The sequence below is a fragment of the Schistosoma mansoni genome, chromosome 1, assembly GCF_000237925.1.
Source record: "Schistosoma mansoni strain Puerto Rico chromosome 1, complete genome".
Lineage (NCBI taxonomy): Eukaryota > Metazoa > Platyhelminthes > Trematoda > Strigeidida > Schistosomatidae > Schistosoma > Schistosoma mansoni.
This window is the reverse complement of record NC_031495.1, coordinates 45,691,233-45,713,783: the sequence shown is the minus strand read 5'-3', so window position 1 is coordinate 45,713,783 and position 22,551 is coordinate 45,691,233. Positions and strand designations below refer to the sequence as shown.

The 22,551-nt window shown below is 40.0% G+C and overlaps 1 protein-coding gene across 1 annotated transcript in view; it reads right to left on the bottom strand.

Moving 5' to 3' along the window:
• Smp_088460 (putative tfiif-alpha) overlaps window positions 1-3,374 on the bottom strand; it is a 14,953-nt gene extending 11,579 nt beyond the window's left edge. Inside the window, exon 1 of the mRNA XM_018794592.1 lies at window positions 3,114-3,374. Within this exon, the coding sequence (XP_018648990.1) occupies window positions 3,114-3,145 (32 nt within the window). The 5' untranslated portion in view covers window positions 3,146-3,374. The remainder of the gene's footprint in view (window positions 1-3,113) is intronic.
• Window positions 3,375-22,551: the final 19,177 nt, after the last annotated feature.

Below are 22,551 nucleotides of genomic sequence, written 5' to 3'. Positions count from 1 at the left end.
TGAAATGTCAATGTGGAAGCTTCCAAACATTAATTATATTATTGAATCACATTGTGTTGACACATGTTACATTACACGTACTTTTCTTCGAAGGTCGGTGCACATAAGAAGTCTACATTGTAAAGCAGAAAGTATCATTACAGAGTTACGCATTACTATTTTTTATATCGTTGGGATTTTCGTTTTATTATATTTATGACAAAATTTCCTTACAACAGAGGGTTCAAGAGAAGTTGAATACAATAGGACATTAGAGCTTTGTCAGAACCAGGTCTAATATTAACAGAGAAAACAATCCGGACACAAACAACTACAAGTTTATTTTACTCCTACTGCTTTCTGATGACCACCGTCTACATACGGCATAAAAGTGACAAAAAGACTGGCATTAACTTTAACTGAAGCTCAGCTCTGATAATATTTAGAGCTACTGAGGTGTCATCTTTGTATTTCCATCAAGAGAGTGGTGTTGTCCATGCAACATAACTAGCTATCATCCGATAGCGTCAAATATTCTTTACTTTTTTGACAGCACTTTAAGTCTGTGGATAACACCTGATATGGGAGCTGTTGGAGTAGCATAAATAGAATAAGTCTAGATAAATCAAAGATTTGGGAAAACTGCATCGACTGTAATAAGAACTCCCACTTAAGACAAACCGCTAGACTCCAATGTTAATTACATACTGAGAGCGCATGTGAAAAACGCTGTGGAGACAGTGACGACTGAATACTGGAAGCTGTCGAACATTTCTGAGGGCAAATTTTACGAGAATATGCGTGAAATAACTGGACTTGTATTTTATACGTAACCATTGGCAATTAAGTTAACTTTGCATTTGCTATTTTTATTTCAGTATCGAATTTCTCCTAAATGTTTGATATACAGAGCCAATTTGAGTATGTAGCTGATTAAATAGAATAAATGAACTTTATCTGATCCATGTACGCTTTTGTATCAGAATTATAATAGCCAACTAAACCGAAGCAAAACTTGAAGGTTGATGTAATTGTTAATTTGCACAAAACTTATTGTCAAGTGAATATCTAGACCATTAGTTATAGCTTTACTCATTTGAGAAAATTAAGTTTTTCAAAGATTATTCCCACTTCAGAGCAAGATAACGGGGAAATTTGATGTGGGAGATAGACTTATGTAGAATCTTTACATAATGATCCATTCGTTTGTGTACGAAAGGACATACTAGGAAGCATTCAATTGTCACTATAAAACAAAAATGTTTAGCATAATACGAGATTAGAATCTGGGCTACAGAGAACGGAATGACAACACTATGAAGTAATATCCATGGGAAAATGACTACTAGCACACTACCAACCTCACAGGTAAACACAGAGATTATGAGAGCTTGGTTGGGATCTTGAGTATGGATCTCGTTGGGATACAACACAGCAATAGCGAGACTTCCTATAAATATATTCAGGACTGAGTATTGCGTGATTTGGATTTAAGTATAGACATCAATGATAGGAAGTTTAAGGAGTATTAATGATTTTAGAATGGCCGAACAAAATGTTGCACATGACTACGAGTCTCACAGATCTATTACTTTGTGATTAAGACTGCCTGGATGAGCAGGACTTCCAACAAATATCAGGCGTTAAGTGGAGTAACAAATAACTATACTATAGGATACAAATGTATGGTTAAGAAGCTTGTTCAAAACCATTTTTGTGTGGTGGTTGTGATACTGCCTGTAAACTTTAACAGAAACAGGTGGTTTTTAATAGACATCACTGATCTTTTGATCAGGTTTAATCCAAAAGGAAGTAGAAAAGGGTCAGACGTGACAATCCAGTAGTAGGTTACCAAAATAGGTTTCCATGCCATTTTCTCTTTCAGTACTTCGGAGTACACGTGGATCATTTATATGGAATTTGACTTTTAAAATTTATCTTAGCGAATCTTTTGCACCTAATAACCTGACGGAGTCGACAAACGTTTGCTTTCATCACTTTCCTTTTTTGGGAAGACTTGCAGTACAGGAAATAAGTACAACTCTGGAAATGGCTGAAAATGAGTGAACATATGAGTAGTCTAAAAGGAGGGTTTTTCTCATCTTTAACTGTAACATAATATGACAGAGTAAATAAGTGTAATTTACCAAACAAATACTGATTTTTGTAGTCAAATTTGAGTCATGCCTCCAGTGTGAGGGACAATAATAATAATACGATAGGTGCGACCTGATGCTTTGATCTAACGGTTCGTTTGGTTTGTGCTGACCGGTTTATGAGTATTTTTTACTGGGACTAAAGAACCCGTATATCCTTAGTGATAAGGACTGTTTGAGTCAATGTTAAACATTTTTCATATATTGTGGTATTTCCAAGGTAGGAAATCCTTATTGGAAACGTACTTCAACTTAACTAAGCGGTTACGCTAAAATACTCATGGAGCATCGACAAGAGGAGATAGCACCTAGCTCAGACAAGACGTCCATTTCTCTATCAAAAAGGGAAGTGTACTGCGTAGCAATCTACTCTGAAGCGTGCTACAACTGGGGCTTTGTCCATAAAAGTAGAAGCCGTAAGTGGGTTGCCATGGCTCTGCCACAGATGCTTCGAAGTGTTGGTGTATGATAGTACGAGCAATTTTTAGTGCTTGACGGATGGCAATTAAGTGGGTGAAGCTATGGAATTTCGCCAACTAAGGCGGTTAGGGAATGAGTTACGTACACAGAGCTACCACATGCTCTTAAGTAATTTCAAACGTGCATTATTTGGCTGTAGTTAGCATAATTACCGTATTCAAGACTTTGAATAACATAACCCAAAATCAATCACAGTGGCAGGGCTTTTTTCCAATATTACTATTAAATGTTGGGTCATAATTTAATTTTAACATATTGTACCTTGATTGCTTTCTCTCACATATTGTTTGGAAGAATTTAGTCAACGCAACGAGGATGTGTAGTTTACAAGTACTTGTAATGTCACATGAGGAAACATCAGGAAGAGAAAATCGATTATGAACCCAAACAATACAACAGTGTGGCACAAATAAGGTATGTACAATTAAACAATCTAAACAACAAATTTAAAACAGTTTAGGTGTAGTCTGATAATGAGGCAATTAACTGAGAACCTACCTTATTGGTGTGAGGTTCGGTAACCCAGACATTTTCTGGCTACTACGGATTAAATCCTTATAAAAATTCCATATTTTGAAAAAACAAGAAATAACACAACACCTCGACTATGAATCCGAAAATTGTTGAGGACCCTGTTAAAACAACTTAAACTGTTTCCCGGAAGCTAATAGGTTACGAGTAACTATGATGAAAGGACTACGACCTGCGAAGAGCCACTATACGACTTCCCGACAGGTGTGAAGTGGCCGCCTCTTGTATGAGTGGCCTTACGCATACATAAACTCCAAAGTTCAAACGTCACTGGTTTTTGTATGGGCATCAGAAGAACTTTCTTGGTGATAGGAAAACATAATGTCTGTTTTGTCTCTTTCAAATCTAAATGACAAGAGCTTTTCAGTTTCAGTTTGGGAAGGACAGGAGGCTTGATGGCCTGTGTTAGTCCATGCAATGATGGTCTCTCAGCTGATCCAACTTTCTTTTGAAGGAGTCGACGGATGGAGCCTCAACCACGTGCTGAGGTAATGAATTCCACTCGTTGATTATTCGATGGGAAAGTCGGTAGTCAGCTGACAAGTAATTCGTTCTGGGCTTGTGAACTTTTTTGGAGTGTCCTCGTAGATTTTCTGTTTTGGAAGACAAGAAAAATGAGGGCATATCAGGTGCAAATTTGCGATTAAGCGATTTGAAAACTGTAATCAAGTCGCCTCTGATTCTTCTATATGACAGCGGGAATAGGTTTAGCTTGGTCAGTCTAGTACCATACGGGAGCTTCGCTATTCCGGGAATCAGCCTAGTTGCTGTTCTCTGAACCCTTTCCAAGAGTTCACTGTCTTTTTTTTAGGCAAGGGCTAGCTGCTTGTATGCAGTACTCAAGTTTAGGGCGTACGAACACTGTATACAAAGTCAGAAACGTTTTAGCGTCAAGATGCCTAAAAGCCCTGCGTATGGACCACAAAGTCCTAAAACCTTTGGCGGCTATTGCACGGCAGTGTGCAGTAGTCTTTAAGTCTTGACTAACGATGACGCCTAAGTCATTGTGTGCCTGGACAATAGGTAACTCAGTGTTATTCATCGTGTATGTATCTGTACCCTGGTGGCCAATATGCATCACAATACACTTGGAAGTGTTTATCGGCAATTGCCAGGTTTGGGACCATTCAGATAATCTTTCCAGGTCATTTTGAAGTTCTAAGCTATCGCCCTTGCTTTGTATCGCTCTCCATATCTTGACATCATCAGCATAGAGTAAGACCGATGACGATAATAGACGAGGGAGGTCATTTACGTACAGGAGGAATAACACTGGCCCCAAAACTGTACCCTGGGGGACTCCACTAAGCACAGTTTCCCAGCTAGACAACTTGGAGTTCACCCTTACTCTTTGTTGACGCCCAACTAGGAAGTCTTTTATCCACATCAATAGATTGCCTTCAATCCCGACATTCCTTAGCTTATATAACAGCCAGTTATGCGGAACTTTGTGGAAGGCTTTGCTGAAGTCGATGTAAGCTACGTCTATAGGTAACTTTTGGTCCTTAAGAGCGCACCAGCTTTCACGAGCGACTAATAAGTTTGTGAGGCAAGAGTAACCTGTTCTAAAACCATGCTGCTTTTCCGAGAGGATCCGGTTTTCATCGAGATACTTTAACAGCTCCTTCCGAATAATCTTTTCTAAGATTTTAACAACCACACTAGTTAGGCTAATTGGTCGGTAATTCTCAGGCTTATGTTTTGTACCTGTTTTGAAGACTGGACTTACTATGGCGTTCTTCCAGTCTTTTGGTAGACGACCCTGGGCTACGGATAGATTAAAACATACACTTAAAGGGTTCGCAACAAAGTTAGCTAATTCCTTTAGTAACCTAGGATGCAGTTCATCGGGTCCAGTGGATTTACCTATATCAAGCTTAACTAGCAGACCAAAGACATCGAGTTCTTTAATGGTCACGCTGTCCAGTGCTTGTGTGGGGGGATTTTCATGGACTGGTGAGAAGGGTGTTTCTATGGTGTATACATCGCTAAAGTATTTAGAGAATACTTGAGCTTTGCCAAAGTCGTCCTCCACTAGTGATGAGGCATTACTGTCTCCCCATAGTGAAGGAACATTTCTTCTTCTTTTTGTCCTTTGGTTTATATAGCATTGAGTAACAATCTGAGGGCTGATCATTCAGTAACACTTGGAGCATTTTCCGCCAGTGCATAAGTAACTGAGATTAACGTTTTAACTTCATTTGGAAGATTCAGGCTTAACTATTGTCACCATTGCAACCGGCATAAAATTCCATGACAAACGAATTCCAAGTACGGAAAAATTCGTAATCTATCTAATAGATATCCTCCCAAATGAGTTTTGAGACTGAATTACACAACTGACACGTTGATATTCATAAGAAGGTGAGTGGTTATGACATTTATACTAGCTGATGATTCCTTTATACTTGATTGGGAGCTGATTATGAATTCCAAACATAATACGTTCACTTGTTTCCACCTAGTTCGATATCGATTAACACTTGATTAAATACAGTTGGCTCCCTCGCCTCTTCCCCTTAGCGTCATAAAGTTTCGCTTTACTCTCTCTTCGCTTCCTTCGCTGCGGTTCTCTGACTGTCTGCTCAAATCAACGATTGTATGCAATATGCATGCCTAAACTTCCGTTATTCTTTAACGTGAGTTAAGTCAGTGATTATATACCAGGATAGCCATGATGTATATTTTGACAGCAATCATTTCAATAACAACCACTCATACCATCGGACTGGAGTCAGATCTAGGGCCACAAAAAAACCATCTCCAAAATTCTTAGTACATTATTTCGAATACTTCCAGTTATTGAAGTGGTGTAATGCATCATTATCATGTGGCACTCGTTAATTCTGTAAAACGTTTGTTGAAAGTTCAAAACAATCAGTCAGCTGAATGGAAGGAATTACCCCCAGAAAGTTTGACATGGACATACCACGACATTTTATCATTAACATTCTACATATACATAATATTATGGAGGGGAGGACATATTCTGGTGTCCTAATCATGTGCCCTACTGTGATGCTTGTATGAACCAATGATTCATTTGTATTTGATGTCAGCCTGATATTGAATTCCGAATACAATGCATTCGTTTGTGTTCATCTAGTTATTTCTTGATTAAATGGGATTCCTAGTTCCCATAGTAATTCAAATACTTATAATCGTCACATTAGCGTGTCGATAGAGCCTGTGATGGAACAGTTGAGCATACACTGAAATTCTGAAGCTTTTGAGGATTAAATGTAAATATTCGAAGTTTGGAGCGTGCCCAAGAAAGATATGAAGGGTGATAAAATTGTCTCTTATTACCTCACACTTAATGATTGAGAAGCTTACAGTTCATTATAAACGTTGGCATTTCCAGAAAAGCCTATCTCACTTCTCCATGCAACTCTCATGAAACTACTAATAAATCATGTAAAGTGCACCAGTTTTGAATGTAGTGACAGAGCGGAAGTCCACAAGATAACTCGTCAGAATAACAAGATGGTTAAGGGATTCATCCTTGAATTGCAAACACAAGACGCCAAATGCAATTTTGGTGATCGACTTCATGTGCGGCTGAGGAACCGATTAATTGCAGAAATTAAAATACCGGGTCTGGAAAGAAAACTGTTAAGAGTGCCGAACTGTTCTTCCCAAGAGGCTAGAACTGTATGTATTGACTAAGAGGCAGTGAACGAACATGATATGCAGTTGGTGAAAACTCCTAATACTTTTCCCAGTTATCATGATGAAATACACTCTCAGGGTCTTTCAAACTTGCGTTTGGTTAATAGTCATTCCTATTCTCGTGAAAATATGAAAGGTGACTCGGAAGGAATTGCAAAGTAAACCAGGAAGGTAAGCACAAGTTTGATAAATTTTCACCCTTTGACAAATTTCATTCAAGTAATCCATGCGTACTTTGTAATGCTAAATATTTTAAATATGGTATTATAGGACACAGTCAGTATGGAAAATTACTGTTCATTTTGCTGCGAGGGATACTAAATCTTGTAATTTTGATCTCATTAATTCGTATGTTCCTAATGATCATCTATCTTTATCCACCATTCCGAAGGGCAATGTCCGTATTCGGAGGTGATTATATACATCCCTTGGTTCATTCCATGGATTTATTATTGACACAGGCAATATAGAGTCCATTATTTTGTTCTAGAACTTCAAATCTTTAGATTCTGATATCGTAGTACGGCCCACTGAAGCCTCAATATTGTGGATTACTGGACACAAACTGTCTATACGACGATGCTGTGAATTGCTAATTAATTATGATAATTCTTTTTACGTGTCTTGTAAAGTTTTAGTTAGTGAAACAGGCCCGTCAGTACTGAGTTTAGAAAACTTGAAAAAACTTAAAGCAGAGTTGTCTTCACTAGTTTCTGAGGAAAATTCTGATGCTTCACTTAAAGATTTGATAGTTGCGCGTGCTAAGTGCGGTATAGGCATGAGAATTCAGCCCTATAAAACTTCGCATACAGGATGGTCCAGTCTTTCTTAAGAGACGAATAATCCCTTATGGTCTCCGAGAAACAGTTAATAAAACATTGGACGATTTGTGTACGGAAGGTATAATTGAACAGATTCAGTCCTCATAGTGTGGTACTTCTATTGCTACGTCACTGAAGTCGGATGATAAGACCCCTTGAATATGTGGTGATCATAGATTTTTCGTACCTGTTAGTAACCCTCGTTCTATTGATAGAAAAACCCAGACTATTAAGGAACATGTCTTTATTTAGATCGTGGGACAGTCACAGCGGAGTGGGAGGTTAGCTGTTCAAATGCACAAAGATATTCAACATTCAATATAAGATAATACGAAATATAATGCCTATGCAATATAAGGAGATGGATGAATACTTGAGTTCTATTGTTTATATATATACCTGGTTGTTTGAGGTCAACTCTTTACTAATCACCCTAAGTTGTTACAGATGGACCCCCGTTTTTTGGAGCAAACATGCAGAACGGCGTAGGCTAGAGATATTCTAAATCAGCCTCGTAGTTCTAAAGTGTTCTCAAATGTTGGCTTAGAAGATGCCTATTTTCAAGTTTTTTTAGATCAATCTTCATCTATTTTGACGATATTTAATACACCTTTTAACCTATTCAAATCCAGCTTCCTTCGTTTCGGTTTGAGTTGTTCTGCAGCCACATTTCAGGAAGTGATGAGTATGGTAGTCAGTGAAATCGAAGGTGTTAGAGTTTGTCCAAATGATCACATTGTTCATGGTTCTGATAATGTGGTTCGTGAACGAAGACTTAATGCTTTATTGAGTCGTTTAACTGAGAAGAATATTACAGTGAATCCATATGTGTTAATTTTGTGAATCCAGTTTTGAGTGTCATGGATATCTAATTGACAGTGATGGTTTTAAACCATGTATAAGAGCGACTAGCTCCACTGGCAAATGCACCATTTCCTAAGAATCTTACAGAACTACATTCACTAAAATTAGTAAGAGTAATAATACTTACTTACTTACTTACGCCTGTTACCCCTCGTCGAGGAGCATAGGCCGCTCACCAGCATTCTCCATCCAACTCTGCACTGAGCCTTCCTTTCCAGTTCTTTCCAGTTAACATTCATCCTTTTCATATCTGCTTCTATTTCTCGGCGTAGTGTGTTATTTGGCCTTCCTCTTTTCCACTTCCCTTCCGGATTCCAAGTTAGGGATTGAGTCGTGATGCACATTTGTGATTTCCTTAATGTATGTCCGATCCACTTCCAACGTCTTTTCCTAATTTCCTCTTCAGCTGGAAGCTGGTTTGCCCTCTCCCATAAAACGCTGTTGCTGATAATATCCGGCCAATGGATGTTGAGTATTTTGCGTAGACAACTGTCTATAAATACTTGTACCTTCCTGATGATGGTCGCAGTAGTTCTCCACGTTTCAGCTCCATACAGTAGGACTGTCTTGACGTTCGTATTGAAGATTCTGACCTTGAAATTAGTTGAGAGTTGTTTTGAGTTCCATATATTCTTCAATTGTAGAAATACTGCCCTTGCTTTGCCAATCCTCGCATTTACATCTGCATCCGATCCTCCTTGTTTATCAACGATGCTCCCCAGGTACGTGAATGTTTCCACCTCTTCCAGAGTTTCGCCATCAAGTGTGATTGGGTTGGTGTTCTCCGTGTTGCATTCGAGAATCTTGCTTTTTCCTTTGTGAATGTGGAGGCCTATCGATGCGGAGGCTGCTGATACATTTGCGGTCTTCATCTGCATTTGTTCGTGTGTATGAGAGAGGAGGGCTAGGTCATCTGCGAAGTCCAAATCATCTAATTGATTCTGAGAAGTCCATTGTATTCCGTATTTCCCGTCAGATGTCGAAGTCTTCATAATCCAGTCAATCACTAGAAGGAAGAGGAATGGGGAGAGTAGACAGCCTTGTCTGACTCCTGTCCTTACTGGAAATGCATCTGTCAGCTGTCCTCCATGCACCACTTTGCCCTTGTAGTCCATCATATGAGTTTTGGATTTTGTTGACAATTTTTTCAGGAACTCCATAGTGTCGAAGAAGTTTCCATAATGTTCTCCTGTCCACGCTGTCAAACGCCTTCTCATAGTCAGTGAAGTTGACGTATAGTGATGAGTTCCACCCAACTGATTGTTCAACGGTGATTCGTAGTGTCGCAATCTGGTCTGTGAACGATCTATCCTTACGGAACCCAGCCTGTTGATCCCTAAGTTTGGCGTCTACTGCGTCTTTCATCCGATTCAACAGCACTCTGTTGAAGACTTTTCCTTGTACTGATAACAAACTGATGCCTCTGTAGTTCTCACATTTGCTCAGATCTCCCTTCTTTGGTATCTTGATGAGATATCCTTCTTTCCAGTCCATTGGCACTTGTTCCTCTTCCCAAATCTTCTTGAATAGAAGGTGAAGCATGTTTGCAGTTATTTCAATGTCTGACTTCAGTGCTTCTGCTGGTATATTGTCAGGTCCTGTCGCCTTCCCACTTTTGATTTGTCTGATGGCCATCTTGACTTCTTCGATCGTTGGTGGAGTGACATCTATAGGAAGGTCAGTGTGTGCTGCTTCGATGTTCGGTGGGTTCAATGGGGCTGGTCTATTCAGCAGTTCCTCGAAGTATTCTGCCCATCTTTTCCTCTGTTCTTGAATCTCAGTGATTGTCTTTCCTTCTTTGTCCTTGACTGGTTTCTCTGGTTTGCTATATCTCCCTGCCAATTTCTTCGTTGTATCATATAATTGTCTCATATTCCCTTCTCTTGCAGCTTTTTCCGCCGTCGTTGCTAGTTCCACCATGTATTTCTGCTTGTCGGCTTTAATGCTTTTCTTCACTTCCCTGTTTGTTTCTGCGTAGTCTGCTTGTGCTTTGACTTTCTCTGCTCGTGTTCGGCTGTTGTTAACTGCTAGTTTCTTGTTCTTCCTTTCTTGAATTTTGTCCAGGGTTCCCATAGAGATCCATTCCTTGTGATAATGCTTCTTAAGACCAAGAACCTCCTGACACGTTGAAGTTAGTGCTTCTTTTATCCCTTTCCAGTTGTCCTCCATCGTAGTTTCTTGTTCTTTCAGTAGATCCTGTAGAGCTTGGAACCTGTTGTTGAGAGTTATCTTGAATTCGTGGAGCTTGTCAATATCTCGAAAAAAGGCTGTATTGAACCTCTGTAGTGCTGTTTGTCCAGTTGTCCAGTGTTTCCTTAGCTTCAGTCTCATCTTGGCCACAACCAGGTGGTGATCTGAAGCTATGTCAGCTCCTCTCCGGGTTCTCACATCTTCCATTGATCTTCAGAATTTTTTGTTGATACAGATGTGATCTATCTGGTTCTCTGTGGTGTGGTCCGGTGAGATCCATGTAGCTTTGTGTATGCGCTTGTGTGGGAATATTGTGCCGCCTATAACCAATTTGTTGAATGCACATAGGTTTGCAAGTCTCTCCCCATTTTCATTTCTGTCATCGTATAAGAATACTAAGCAATAGGAATAGCTGGGTCGTTTATATAAAAAAACCACAATTATAACAGTGGCGACGAGGAAAAAGGAAAATTCATTCAAAATGCCTATATCAGATGACCAGCTCAGCCGAATACTACAGCAACAGCAAGCACAACTTGACTCACAAATGCGCCTGTTAGAAACTCTGACGCAACAGCTTAACATACACTACCCGAGTTCACATGCTACTACAAATACTTCTTCTTGTGATGCAGTTGCTAGCAGCATCCCAGAATTCTATTATGACCCCGAATGTGGCAATACATTTCTCACGTGGTTCAAGCGTTGGGAGGACACATTTAGAATAGAGTTCTGTAATCAAGACGACGCATGGAAGACTCGACTGTTGATGCGCAAGTTGGGAAGTCATGAACATGCACGCTATGCTGATCATATATTACCAAAGTTACCTCGAGAGCTCAGTTTCGAGGAGACAGTATCTCAGCTGACAGAAATATTCGGTGAATCTTCCTCATTGTTTAGTATTCGCTACCAGTGTCTTAATTTGGTGAAACGAGAAACCGATGAATATGGTGTTCTAGCAGACATCGTCAACAGAGAATGTGAAAAGTTCAAGTTACGCTCGTTGACAGAAGATCAATTTAAATGCCTTATATTCATCAGAGCTCTCCGGTCACCACAAGATGCTGAGATTAGAACCAGACTTCTAACTCGTTTGGATCAAGATCCTAACATCACACTCAGAACGTTAACAGATGAGTGTAAGCGGCTACAGAACATCAGACACGATAATCAGTTGATTGAACAGGTAAATCCTAATTTAACCTGCAGTAGTGTCAATGCTATTACGAGGTTAAAAGTTCAGAAACCGAAAACAAGTGGTAGCAAACCAACGACTGCATGTTGGTTATGTGGTGATTGGCATTATGTACGATTCTGCCCATTCAAGAAACATAAATGTCAGATGTGTAACAAACGTGGGCATAAAGAAGGTCATTGTCCTCCAAATCGTACGTCCCAGCCTAAGCAGAAGCACAAACGTCCTCGACACATGAAGTCAGCCGAATCTAAATCACTTTCTCTGGTAGCAGCCTTTCAAACAGACCATGACATTCGGAGAAAGTATGTTACGATCCAGATTAATGGTATAGCGGTTCGTCTTCAAATTGACACAGCATCCGATATTACTCTAGTGTCTAGAGAGACTTATAACTTGCTGGGAAAACCGCCAATGAAGCCATCCAAGAAAACGTCTAAAAACGTATCTGGAGGTGTACTGAAGCTAGTTGGTGAATTACAATGTGAATTTTCCTTCAATGGAAATAGCTGTAAAGGAGTATGCTATCTAACAGAACGACCAAACCTTGATCTACTTGGTCTAGATATGTTAGAAAAGCTTGGATTAATGGATATACCCATCTACAGCGTGTGTAACGTGTGTCCATCATTGGACACCACTTCATATGCAAAAAAGACAGGTAAAAAAGTTCTAGAAAATCTGAAGAGAAAATTCGCCGCTGTCTTCCAGAATAGCCTTGGTCACTGCACTAAAGTGAAAGTTCATTTACCCCTGAAACCAGGCGCCAAACCGATTTTTCGCCCGAGACGTCCTGTGCCATATGCTGCTCTTGAATTAGTCGATCAGGAACTTAGTCGTTTGCAGCAAGCTGGTGTAATCCGACCGGTTAATTACTCTGCATGGGCCGCGCCGATTGTAGTGATTAGAAAGCCCAAAGGAACTATCCGCATATGTGCTGATTTCTCAACGGGTTTAAATGCTGCATTGGATGAATATCAATATCCGTTACCAGTTCCTGAAGACCTGTTTGTTAAACTAAATGGTGGTACATGTTTCGCGAAAATAGACTTTTCGGATGCCTATCTGCAAGTAGAGGTAGATGACGACAGTAGAGAGCTTCTGACTATCAACACTCATCGAGGGTTATTTCAATACACCCGCCTACCATTCGGCATCAAGACCGCACCTGCCATCTTTCAGCAAATAATGGATACAATGCTAACTGGCATACCGGGTGCAGCAGCTTATCTAGATGACATCATAGTTATGGGTTCCACTAACAGTGAACTTTCCGATCGTCTACACCAAGTTCTCAACCGAGTGTTGGAATATGGTTTCCAACTACGTGAAGAAAAGTGTATCTTCTTCATGCATTCGATCAAATACCTTGGTTTCATCCTAGATAAGAACGGCCGACGACCAGACCCTGCCAATATAGAAGCCATTCAGAAAATGCCCGTACCAACTGACGTCCCTTCATTAAGATCATTCTTGGGATTAGTTAGTCACTACAGCACATTCTTGCCTGAAATGCATCGAGTGAGAGGCCCTCTGAATGAATTACTATCGAAAGATAAACCTTGGCAGTGGTCAGCAGAATGTCAAGCATCCTTTGACAAAGTCAAGTCAATGCTCAGCTCAAAGCTTCTCTTGACACACTTCGATCCCAGATTGGAAATTGTTGTCGCATCTGATGCATCTAGTCACGGAGTTGGAGCAGTTATATCGCACGTGTTTCCAGACAAAACAGAGAAGACAATCGCCCATGCTGCCAGATCACTTACCCCAGCCGAACGCAACTACAGTCAAATCGAAAAGGAAGCTCTGGCAATCATTTTTGCTGTCAAAAGATTTCATAAAATGCTTTACGGCCGTAAGTTCACTCTGTTGACAGACCACAAACCACTGATTGCAATATTCGGCTCCAAGAAAGGGATTCCTGTTTACACAGCTAACAGACTACAGCGCTGGGTAACAATGCTTTTGAGCTACGACTTTAACATAAGGTATAAGTCAACCAATACTATCGGTCAAGCCGATGCCCTCCCACGACTTATTGGAGTTCAGCATCCTGGACAGGAGGACATGATCATTGCCTCGATATCAGTTGATCCAGAAATACGGAGTGTAGTAGCAGCGGCAATTCGAAACACTCCAGTGTCGTCAGATGAAGTCAGAAAAGAGACTCTTCGAGACCCTGTTCTACAAGAAGTCAGAAAGTTCCACCTAGAAGGGTGGCCCTCGAAGATCAGTTCAACAGAGCTTCAACAGTTTTATCAGCGCAGATTATCTCTTTCAATCATCGACGATTGTCTCATGTTTGCTGAACGTGTTATAATCCCGAAGAAGTTGCAACCGGCAGTCCTCGAACAGCTGCATGCAGGACATCCTGGAATAAGCCGCATGAAAGCTCTAGCGCGAAGTTATGTATACTGGCCACAATTAGATAGCCAACTCGAGCAGCTATCCCATTCGTGTACAAAATGTACATTGGCAGCAAAAGCACCACGAAAAGCAGAGTTGAAATCATGGCCGATACCACAGTCACCGTGGCAGCGTATACATTTAGACTTCGCTGGTCCATTCCATGGACAAACTTACCTTCTGGTAGTGGACGCATACAGCAAGTGGCCGGAAATCTTCATCATTGAACATCCAGCTGCAAGCTGCACAGTCAAAAAGCTACGTCAATTATTCAGTCGTTTCGGGGTACCAGAACAAGTAGCCAGCAACAACGGCACACAATTTACATCATCTATCTTTTCAGAATTTTGTCAGCAGAACGGAATCAGGCACATCCGAACACCTCCATTCCATCCGCAATCGAATGGTCAAGTGGAACGCTTTATTGGTACGTTCAAAAACGCCCTAAAAAATCAAGAGGGGAGGGTACCACCGACGAGATCTTAAAGAGGTTCCTGTTTATCTACCGTTCTACACCGAACCCTCAGACAACAAATGGGGTCTCCCCAGCGGAAGCGTTACTTAGCAGAAAAATAAGGACACATCTCGATGTCATCCGTCCGACGCCAGCTCGTGAACCCCAACGAAACTTATCTATGGAGAAGCAGTTCAATTGACACCATGGGGCACAAAAACGATTGTTCAGTGTGGGTCAAAAGGTACTTGCTATGGACTATCGAGGAAAACATCCTACATGGATAGCTGGTCGGATCGTGCAAAAGAAAGGAAATGTGGTTTACGAGGTGTCTGTTGGTTCAGAAATCTGGGTGCGTCATGCTAACCAACTGAAATCAACCTCGATCTCCAACAACGAAACGCAGCATAGATTACCTCTTGGTGTTCTGCTAGACACTTTTGAGATCAAAACACCTGAAACAGACAAGACAGTCAAGGTGCAAACGAAGGATGATACAACGTCCTTATTATCTAGAAGATGGACTAACCGGAAGCGCAAACCAGTAAAGCGGTTGCAGTTGGACCCTAACACCAGATCCTACGAATCTGCTCAAGGGGGAGGTGTTAGTGGGATATAGATTGGATTAAGCATGTTTTATGCATGATGGTGTTGCTGCGCGCTGATTGGTTAATTTTAAACCGATCAGCCCGGGCATATTATTGCAGAAAATCTATAAGCTTCTTATGCATATACTATAAATATATGAACGATATTTAAACTATTGATTGCTGATTGCTGTTCACTTATTATTATTATTTTGAATACAATTTGATTCCTGTTCAACGTGTTCTGATTTTGGGGTCTTATCGAGTGTCATCGTATAAGAATACTAAGCAATAGGAATAGCTGGGTCGTTTATATAGCAAAAATACAATTATAACAATTTCTCTCTCCTAGTCCATGTCGTCCAATTATATCTTCATATCCTGTGTTGTCCCCTCCAACTTTATCATTTCGATCTCCCATCAGGATGGTGAGGTCCTTTCGTGAGCACTTCTCTATAATTGATTGCAGCCTTTCATAGAACTGATCTTTATCATCGTCGTTGCTATCATTGGTGGGTGCATAACATTGGATAACGTTCATTGTGATCCCTTGCTTCTTTGTTCTGAATGATGCTTTGATTATCCTGGGTCCATGAGATTCCCATCCCACAAGTGCATTTCGTGCTTCTTTGGACAGCATTAGAGCAACTCCCTGAGTGTGTGGAGCATTTTCCCCTTCGTGACCGGAGTACAGCAGCATCTCTCCTGTACCTAGCCTTTGTTGTCCAGTTTGTGTCCAATGGGTTTCGCTGATTCCGAGTACTGCCAAGTTGTATCTTCTCATTTCCATTGCTATTTGACTGGTCTTCTCTGTCTCCCACATTGTCCGGACGTTCCATGTATCTATAAAGAGTGTTGCTCTGGTTGTTAGAAGGTGCATCGGTCTCGTGACTTCCGAAGAATTTCGGCTTTCATCATGAGACGTCATAATTATTCCTTCAACTCTCAGGGCAGAGTTTAAATTTGAATTATTTTTTCTGGTTAGCGTTTTTTTAGCGAGTTAGCTTTTCTACGGGATGGGGTCGATAAAAGAGAAATAATAATAATGATTTATTCTCAAATAAAAGTTTATTTCATTAGGCATGCCAGTTTACAGGCAAGATCAAATTGTTACAGAAGTTACAATTTTCACAGTAGTAAATTACTCAGCTGGGTTGATATTTTGTAAGATATGAGTGTAGGTGGTGTTAGTAAGAAAGGAGGGAGGGTGGCGTTACTGACCAGCAAACATGATGGTGGGGAGATAACTTCAATCCACCCGTATCTGTGGGGCAGAACATATTAATTACGGCTCCTTATGTCTAGTGGGATGTCACGAACCAACGGTATTGATGCGAAATTATTCATGCAAAATACCACTTTGAATCATGTTATAAAAAAAGCTGAATTGGTTCCACTTCCTACCAAGTAAACTACACCAGCGCGAAATTTGAAAGTGGTAACATTTTTTCACGTGGTTTAGAAATAGCTATATTATAACTGAGCACTTTTTATCTGTAATACGTTATATAGTAATAGTCTCTGATCCTAGTATTAACCCGGTTAATACGTAGAATTAATTATATACTCATATATATCTATTAGACAGGTTTTTAACTCATACAGCTTCAAAATATGTCAAGTAACTCGGGTAAAAGAGAGATTTCACCAGCTTTCAAGCCTACTAAAAGGTCAAAGTCCGTAACTCCTAAGACTGATGACTCAGTACCTGAAAATGATAAACATTTATCCTTTGAACCCCATTCTACCTACCCACAAGTGTCACTAACACTACCTGATTCTCCAAGTAACAACCCCTCTATCTCTTCGTGCAGTACGCCAACGGTAAGACTAGTTGACATAAAAAGCGAAATGCTCACGTGCATCAAAAAGTCAACACAGTCCACCAGACCGCATGCTTTGCTCAGGCCTAGGTCCAATATACCAAAAACCAAGGAGTCTAACAGTGTATCTCATGTATACGAGAATGCTGATCGATATAGTACTGACATTCGTCAGTTACAAAACTCCCTAGCCGAAATTTACAGTAGACTTAACCAACTAGCACCCCTCACACACACATGGGGTATTAAAACCGATAAAAATCTCGAACAACTCACTAAAGCTGAGTGTATTTTAGAGTTTGTGGCTGAAGAAGTGACGAAAAGAATGATGTCTTCCCACAATGCAGTAGTTTACAATCTCCCTGATCGCATACACCCAAATAAGTTGAGGGACATCTGCCTTAAAGCATGCGATATGCTGAAGGTCAACTGCCAAGTCATCCGCCTTAGAAAAAAGTCGGATAGATTGACTTGCCCTCTACTATTTAAGTTTGGCTGTTGTAACGATGCTAAGCAGTTTATTGATTTGAGCAAAAATATCAGCTCATTAGTTCCATACAAAAGCATTAAAGTCACTCCTGACCTAACACCGTGTCAACGTCGTATAAGAAGACGTGAAGCAATAGAATCGTATGACAGAGTGATAGTAAAAAACCAGCTAAAGACAGTATGCAACAAAATGATTGATATAAAGCGCATGGATAACAAGCATGATGTTATACCACAAACGACTGGTCCATCCGTAGATCTAGATGAGTCTGCAGATCAGAACTCTTTGAATAAGATACGGTCCCCATCTGTCACTAAAAAGCCTGACGGCATCTCTGATCCCGGGTGTTCGCTCAGTATAATACCAAAATGTGGGCCGTGTAACGAAACACACCCAACTAAGCATATTCATGTAAAAATTGGTTCCCCAAGAGATACTCCACAAGAGGATTCGAATGAACCTAAGTTCATCTCACAGAGACAAAGAAACCCTTCATCTCTGACAAAAAAGACTGGGGAGATAAAATCCAAAATACGAAATAGGGGGACACGTAAGATTGAGGCCAACTGTTCTGTGGGTATCCCAACAACAGTGAATAGGTTCTACCCGCTGATATCATGTAACTTGCCATCAACACCTCGCACAATGGGTAGTACGCTTGAGCGTAACAAACCTTTTTACACGCACACTCACAAAAACTATCAAAATACTGATCACTCCACTCACCTTCTCAAGCCTAAAACCGTTAATAAGCATGGTAATTGCAGGTTCCTCACCCCACACCCTATGTACATTCCCCAGAATCACAATTGTAATTACTCTCAGAATGAGAACTTTCCAGTATCAACCCACCACATGAAGACGGCCTCCATATATAACAACAGTCGTAACCACTTCCAGTTACGAGCATCAGACCCCTCTCATGCTCGCACTAGCGCAAATAGTTATAACAGAGGCTACGAGCTTAACCATCAAAACTGTCTTGCAAATAACAGTACACTTTACAGTCAACATGTACCAGATTTTTTTGGAATAAGGCCCCTAGTTGCACCCCTGTTGAAGCATATAGCCCTAGTCATTTCAAACCAAGTGCGGAACATAAACTCGCTTCCCCCGTACAGTTCGCATCAGAAAGTACTCCCACCCTTTCCTCCTGGATAAACTCCCCAAGCAACTTCACTAGCTCATTTGATACATGCCCCAGTAACTCTAGCTATCAAAATACAGAGCTATTGAAAAACGCTCAATCTATTACTTCAAACATATATCACTCACGCGAGGATCATGACATCTTTAATCGAGATACTCTCACTCACTTTAACTTAGTAGGCCACTTGTTTAATATGTGTCTTATCAACGCTAGGTCGATCTGCAATAAAAAGACTGATTTAGCTCTGTTTGCTTCCATATATCAACCATCACTTATAATGATATCTGAAGCATGGACTAACAGTAATATTTCCGATCTAAGTATATCTCTTGATAACTACCTCCTATATAGAAGCGATAGATTGAAAGGACGAGGCGGAGGATGCCTTATTTATGCTCACTCTAGCCTAAACTCACTAATATGCGATATGCCTGAACTAAACTAACTGAAGGACTCGGTGTGGATTGTTTTAAAGCCATCAAATTCCATTACCTTACTGTTCGGCTGTATCTACCAGCAACCTAACTTGGCAATAGGTAAAATAGCAGTATTATCAGAGGTATTCACACTAGCATCATCCCTTCCATTCACAGGCAAGCTCATTTGTGGTGACTTCAACATGCCTGAAATTTCTTGGTTTCCAGTCAAAGCTCCGAAACGTTATGAATCATTTATTGAATGTCTAGAACTAGGACAGTGGACTCAATATGTTAGTAGCCCTACCAGACATCAAAATATCTTGGACTTAGTCTTTACCAGTGGCCTCACCCCCAATACTGTGTATATTGGAAAAAAGTTTCCAGGTAGTGATCATAACACTGTCGTATGTAGCCTTAATATAAAAAACACAAACGGTAGACGTAAAAATGTAACCCTTCGTAGAAACTATCGCAAGGTAGATTGGAATAATTTTCACAATTACCTAAGAAGCACTGACTGGGGAACATTCTTTACTGCAAACAATACTGACACACTAACCAATATATTTTATCACAACATCGAAAGTATCATCAACAAAATCGCACCTTTAGAGTACTGGAGACCTAAGTTTTCTAAAGATCTGTTTATACCGGTCGGTACACGAAGACGTCTGCAGAGACATTGTACTCGCTTCCACAACTCTAATGACTTCTCCTCTTTAGTAACGATGACAGAAATACTTGTCCAGACAGACGCAATAAGTACGCAAAAAGCAATCGAACAGGAAAAACGTGCTGTCGAACTTAGTAATAACTCCTCAGCACTCACCACACCCTTTCAAAATAAACTTAAACGTTCTAAGTCGAGAGGAAACATATTTATTAAAGACAAACAAGTATACGAAGATCCTAAACTTGTTACGGAACTATTTAATGAACACTTTTGTTCCTCATTAACTGATGAAAAACCACTTAATGATTCAGAACTTATCACAGCATCTGCCTGTGAGATTACTAACGTAGACTTCAATGTACAGAATATCTCTAAGGCAATTAGTACACTGAAACACTCCTACACTGATGGACCAGATGGTATTCCGGCTAGCATGTTAAAACGTGGAGGCGATGATATGTGTGTTTTATTACTCAAACTATTTGCGATATCACTCTCTACAGCGCATTACCCTACTGCCTGGAAAACTACACACATCATTCCCAAAATTAAAACAGGACCTGAAGCAAATGTTGAAAATTACCGACCCATAAACATTACTTCAGTGGTGTCTAGAGTGATGGAGAAAGTAGTTAAAGCGGCGTTAGTCCAACATGTAATTACTAATAATCTCATCTCGGTCTCCCAACATGGATTTCTTAGGTCCAGATCATGTGATACATGCCTAGTGGACTACATGAATGATATAACTCTGAAACGAGACAATGGACTCCTTGTATCAGTCATATTTTTAGACTTTAAGAAAGCTTTTGATAAGGTTCCACACAAACGGCTACTAGCCAAACTACGGTCCTTCGGAATCAACAACCCACTCTATTCATGGTTTGTTTCATTCTTAAAGGGACGTAAACAAATGGTAAAGTACAACGACTGTCTCTCATTACCTAGACCAATAACTAGTGGCGTCATCCAGGGAAGTGTATTAGGCCCACTTTTGTTTCTCCTGTATATAAACGATATATGTAACATCATAAAATCTGGGGAAACATACTTATATGCTGATGATCTCAAAATAGTATACAGCTATAAGCCTGAGGTTCTAAGTGAAAGTGTACGCCTGATTCAAGATGATCTCAATAACCTAACTATCTGGAGCGAAAAGTGGCAATTACCATTTAACCTCCACAAATGCGGGATCATGCACTTTGGAAAGCACCCCTATAAACCCCAACTTTACTTAAATAAAAGTAAAGTCCAGACACTTAATTCAGTACACGATCTAGGAATAAATTACACAGAAAGCCTAAACTTTAAAGCACACGCCTCCTTTATTATTTCTAAAGCTAGACGTCTAATTGGCTTCATAACAAAAAATTTCTTCACGACAGATGCCAAGCTTACCCTCTACAAAATATGTGTACGACCTTCCTTAGAATACTGCTCTTTTATCTTCTCTAATATGAATACAACTGACAAAATAAGAGTAGAAGATGTTCAAAGACGTTTTACACGCCAACTGCTAGGAAGTGACACCACTCTTGATTACACAAGTAGATGTAAGCACCTCTCTTTAGAACCTTTATGGCACCGTAGGTTAAGGAACAATCTGATATTTCTCTACAAAGCAATAAATGGACTGTCATTCCTAACCTCCTGTCCAACTATGATCAATGACCCAGCCTATAGACTAAGAAACAATGCATATACACTATTTACCGAAAAACACCAAAAACAAATGCGTTGTAAGTTTTTTACAGTTCGGTATAGTTTATTGTGGAACAGGTTGCCAATACCTATCCGTAACTGTGACACCTTTACCAAATTTAAAAGGCTAATAACCCTGTTACTAAACTCTAAAGAACTTCACCAACTATTCCTTGAACTCCCGCCTACCAATGAGGCACTTTATTATGGACCGCCCAATATCTAGACGGAACAAGAATATAACGAACTCCATTGTCGTTAGTATAAATATAGCAAAACTAAAGAAAAACATGCTTTATCCTTCCCTACTATTTATTGATTATTAACCATGGCCTTCCGCTCCTAACTCTCATTTTCAGTTTCCGAATCTCTCTAATGGATAAATCCAAATTATTCTTCCTAAGTGTCATGTCCTTTTATTTTTCTTATTACAAGTAGACAGATAACTCACTAATCTTATGGATGCTGACCAACTAAGGCCGATTAAAAGAAGCTCATATGTCCTAAATTCTTGTGAGTTGTTCAATGTTTTATTTTTTCTTACCCTGAGAATTTTACAATATTTACTTTCATATCCTCTGGTTTGCTATTAGCCCTTACCATCTCTTAACCACATATAATCTAACTTGTCTCTTCTAACCTTTGCCATTAGTTATCTTCATTGCAGTACGATATATTAAATGGATATCTAACCCATAATACAAATGCTATTACCATCTGATTTGCTTGTAACATGGAACTTGTAGAGACAGTGTATTCCAAATATGGTCCTTGATAAAAGCAATATTCATACCGACCACAAACGTAAGAGAACCTAACATCATAAAAGGAGGGAGGGTGGCGTTACTGACCAGCAAACATGATGGTGGGAAGATAACTTCAATCCACCCGTGTCTGTGGGGCAGAACATATTAATTACGGCTCCTTATGTCTAGTGGGATGTCACGAACCAAC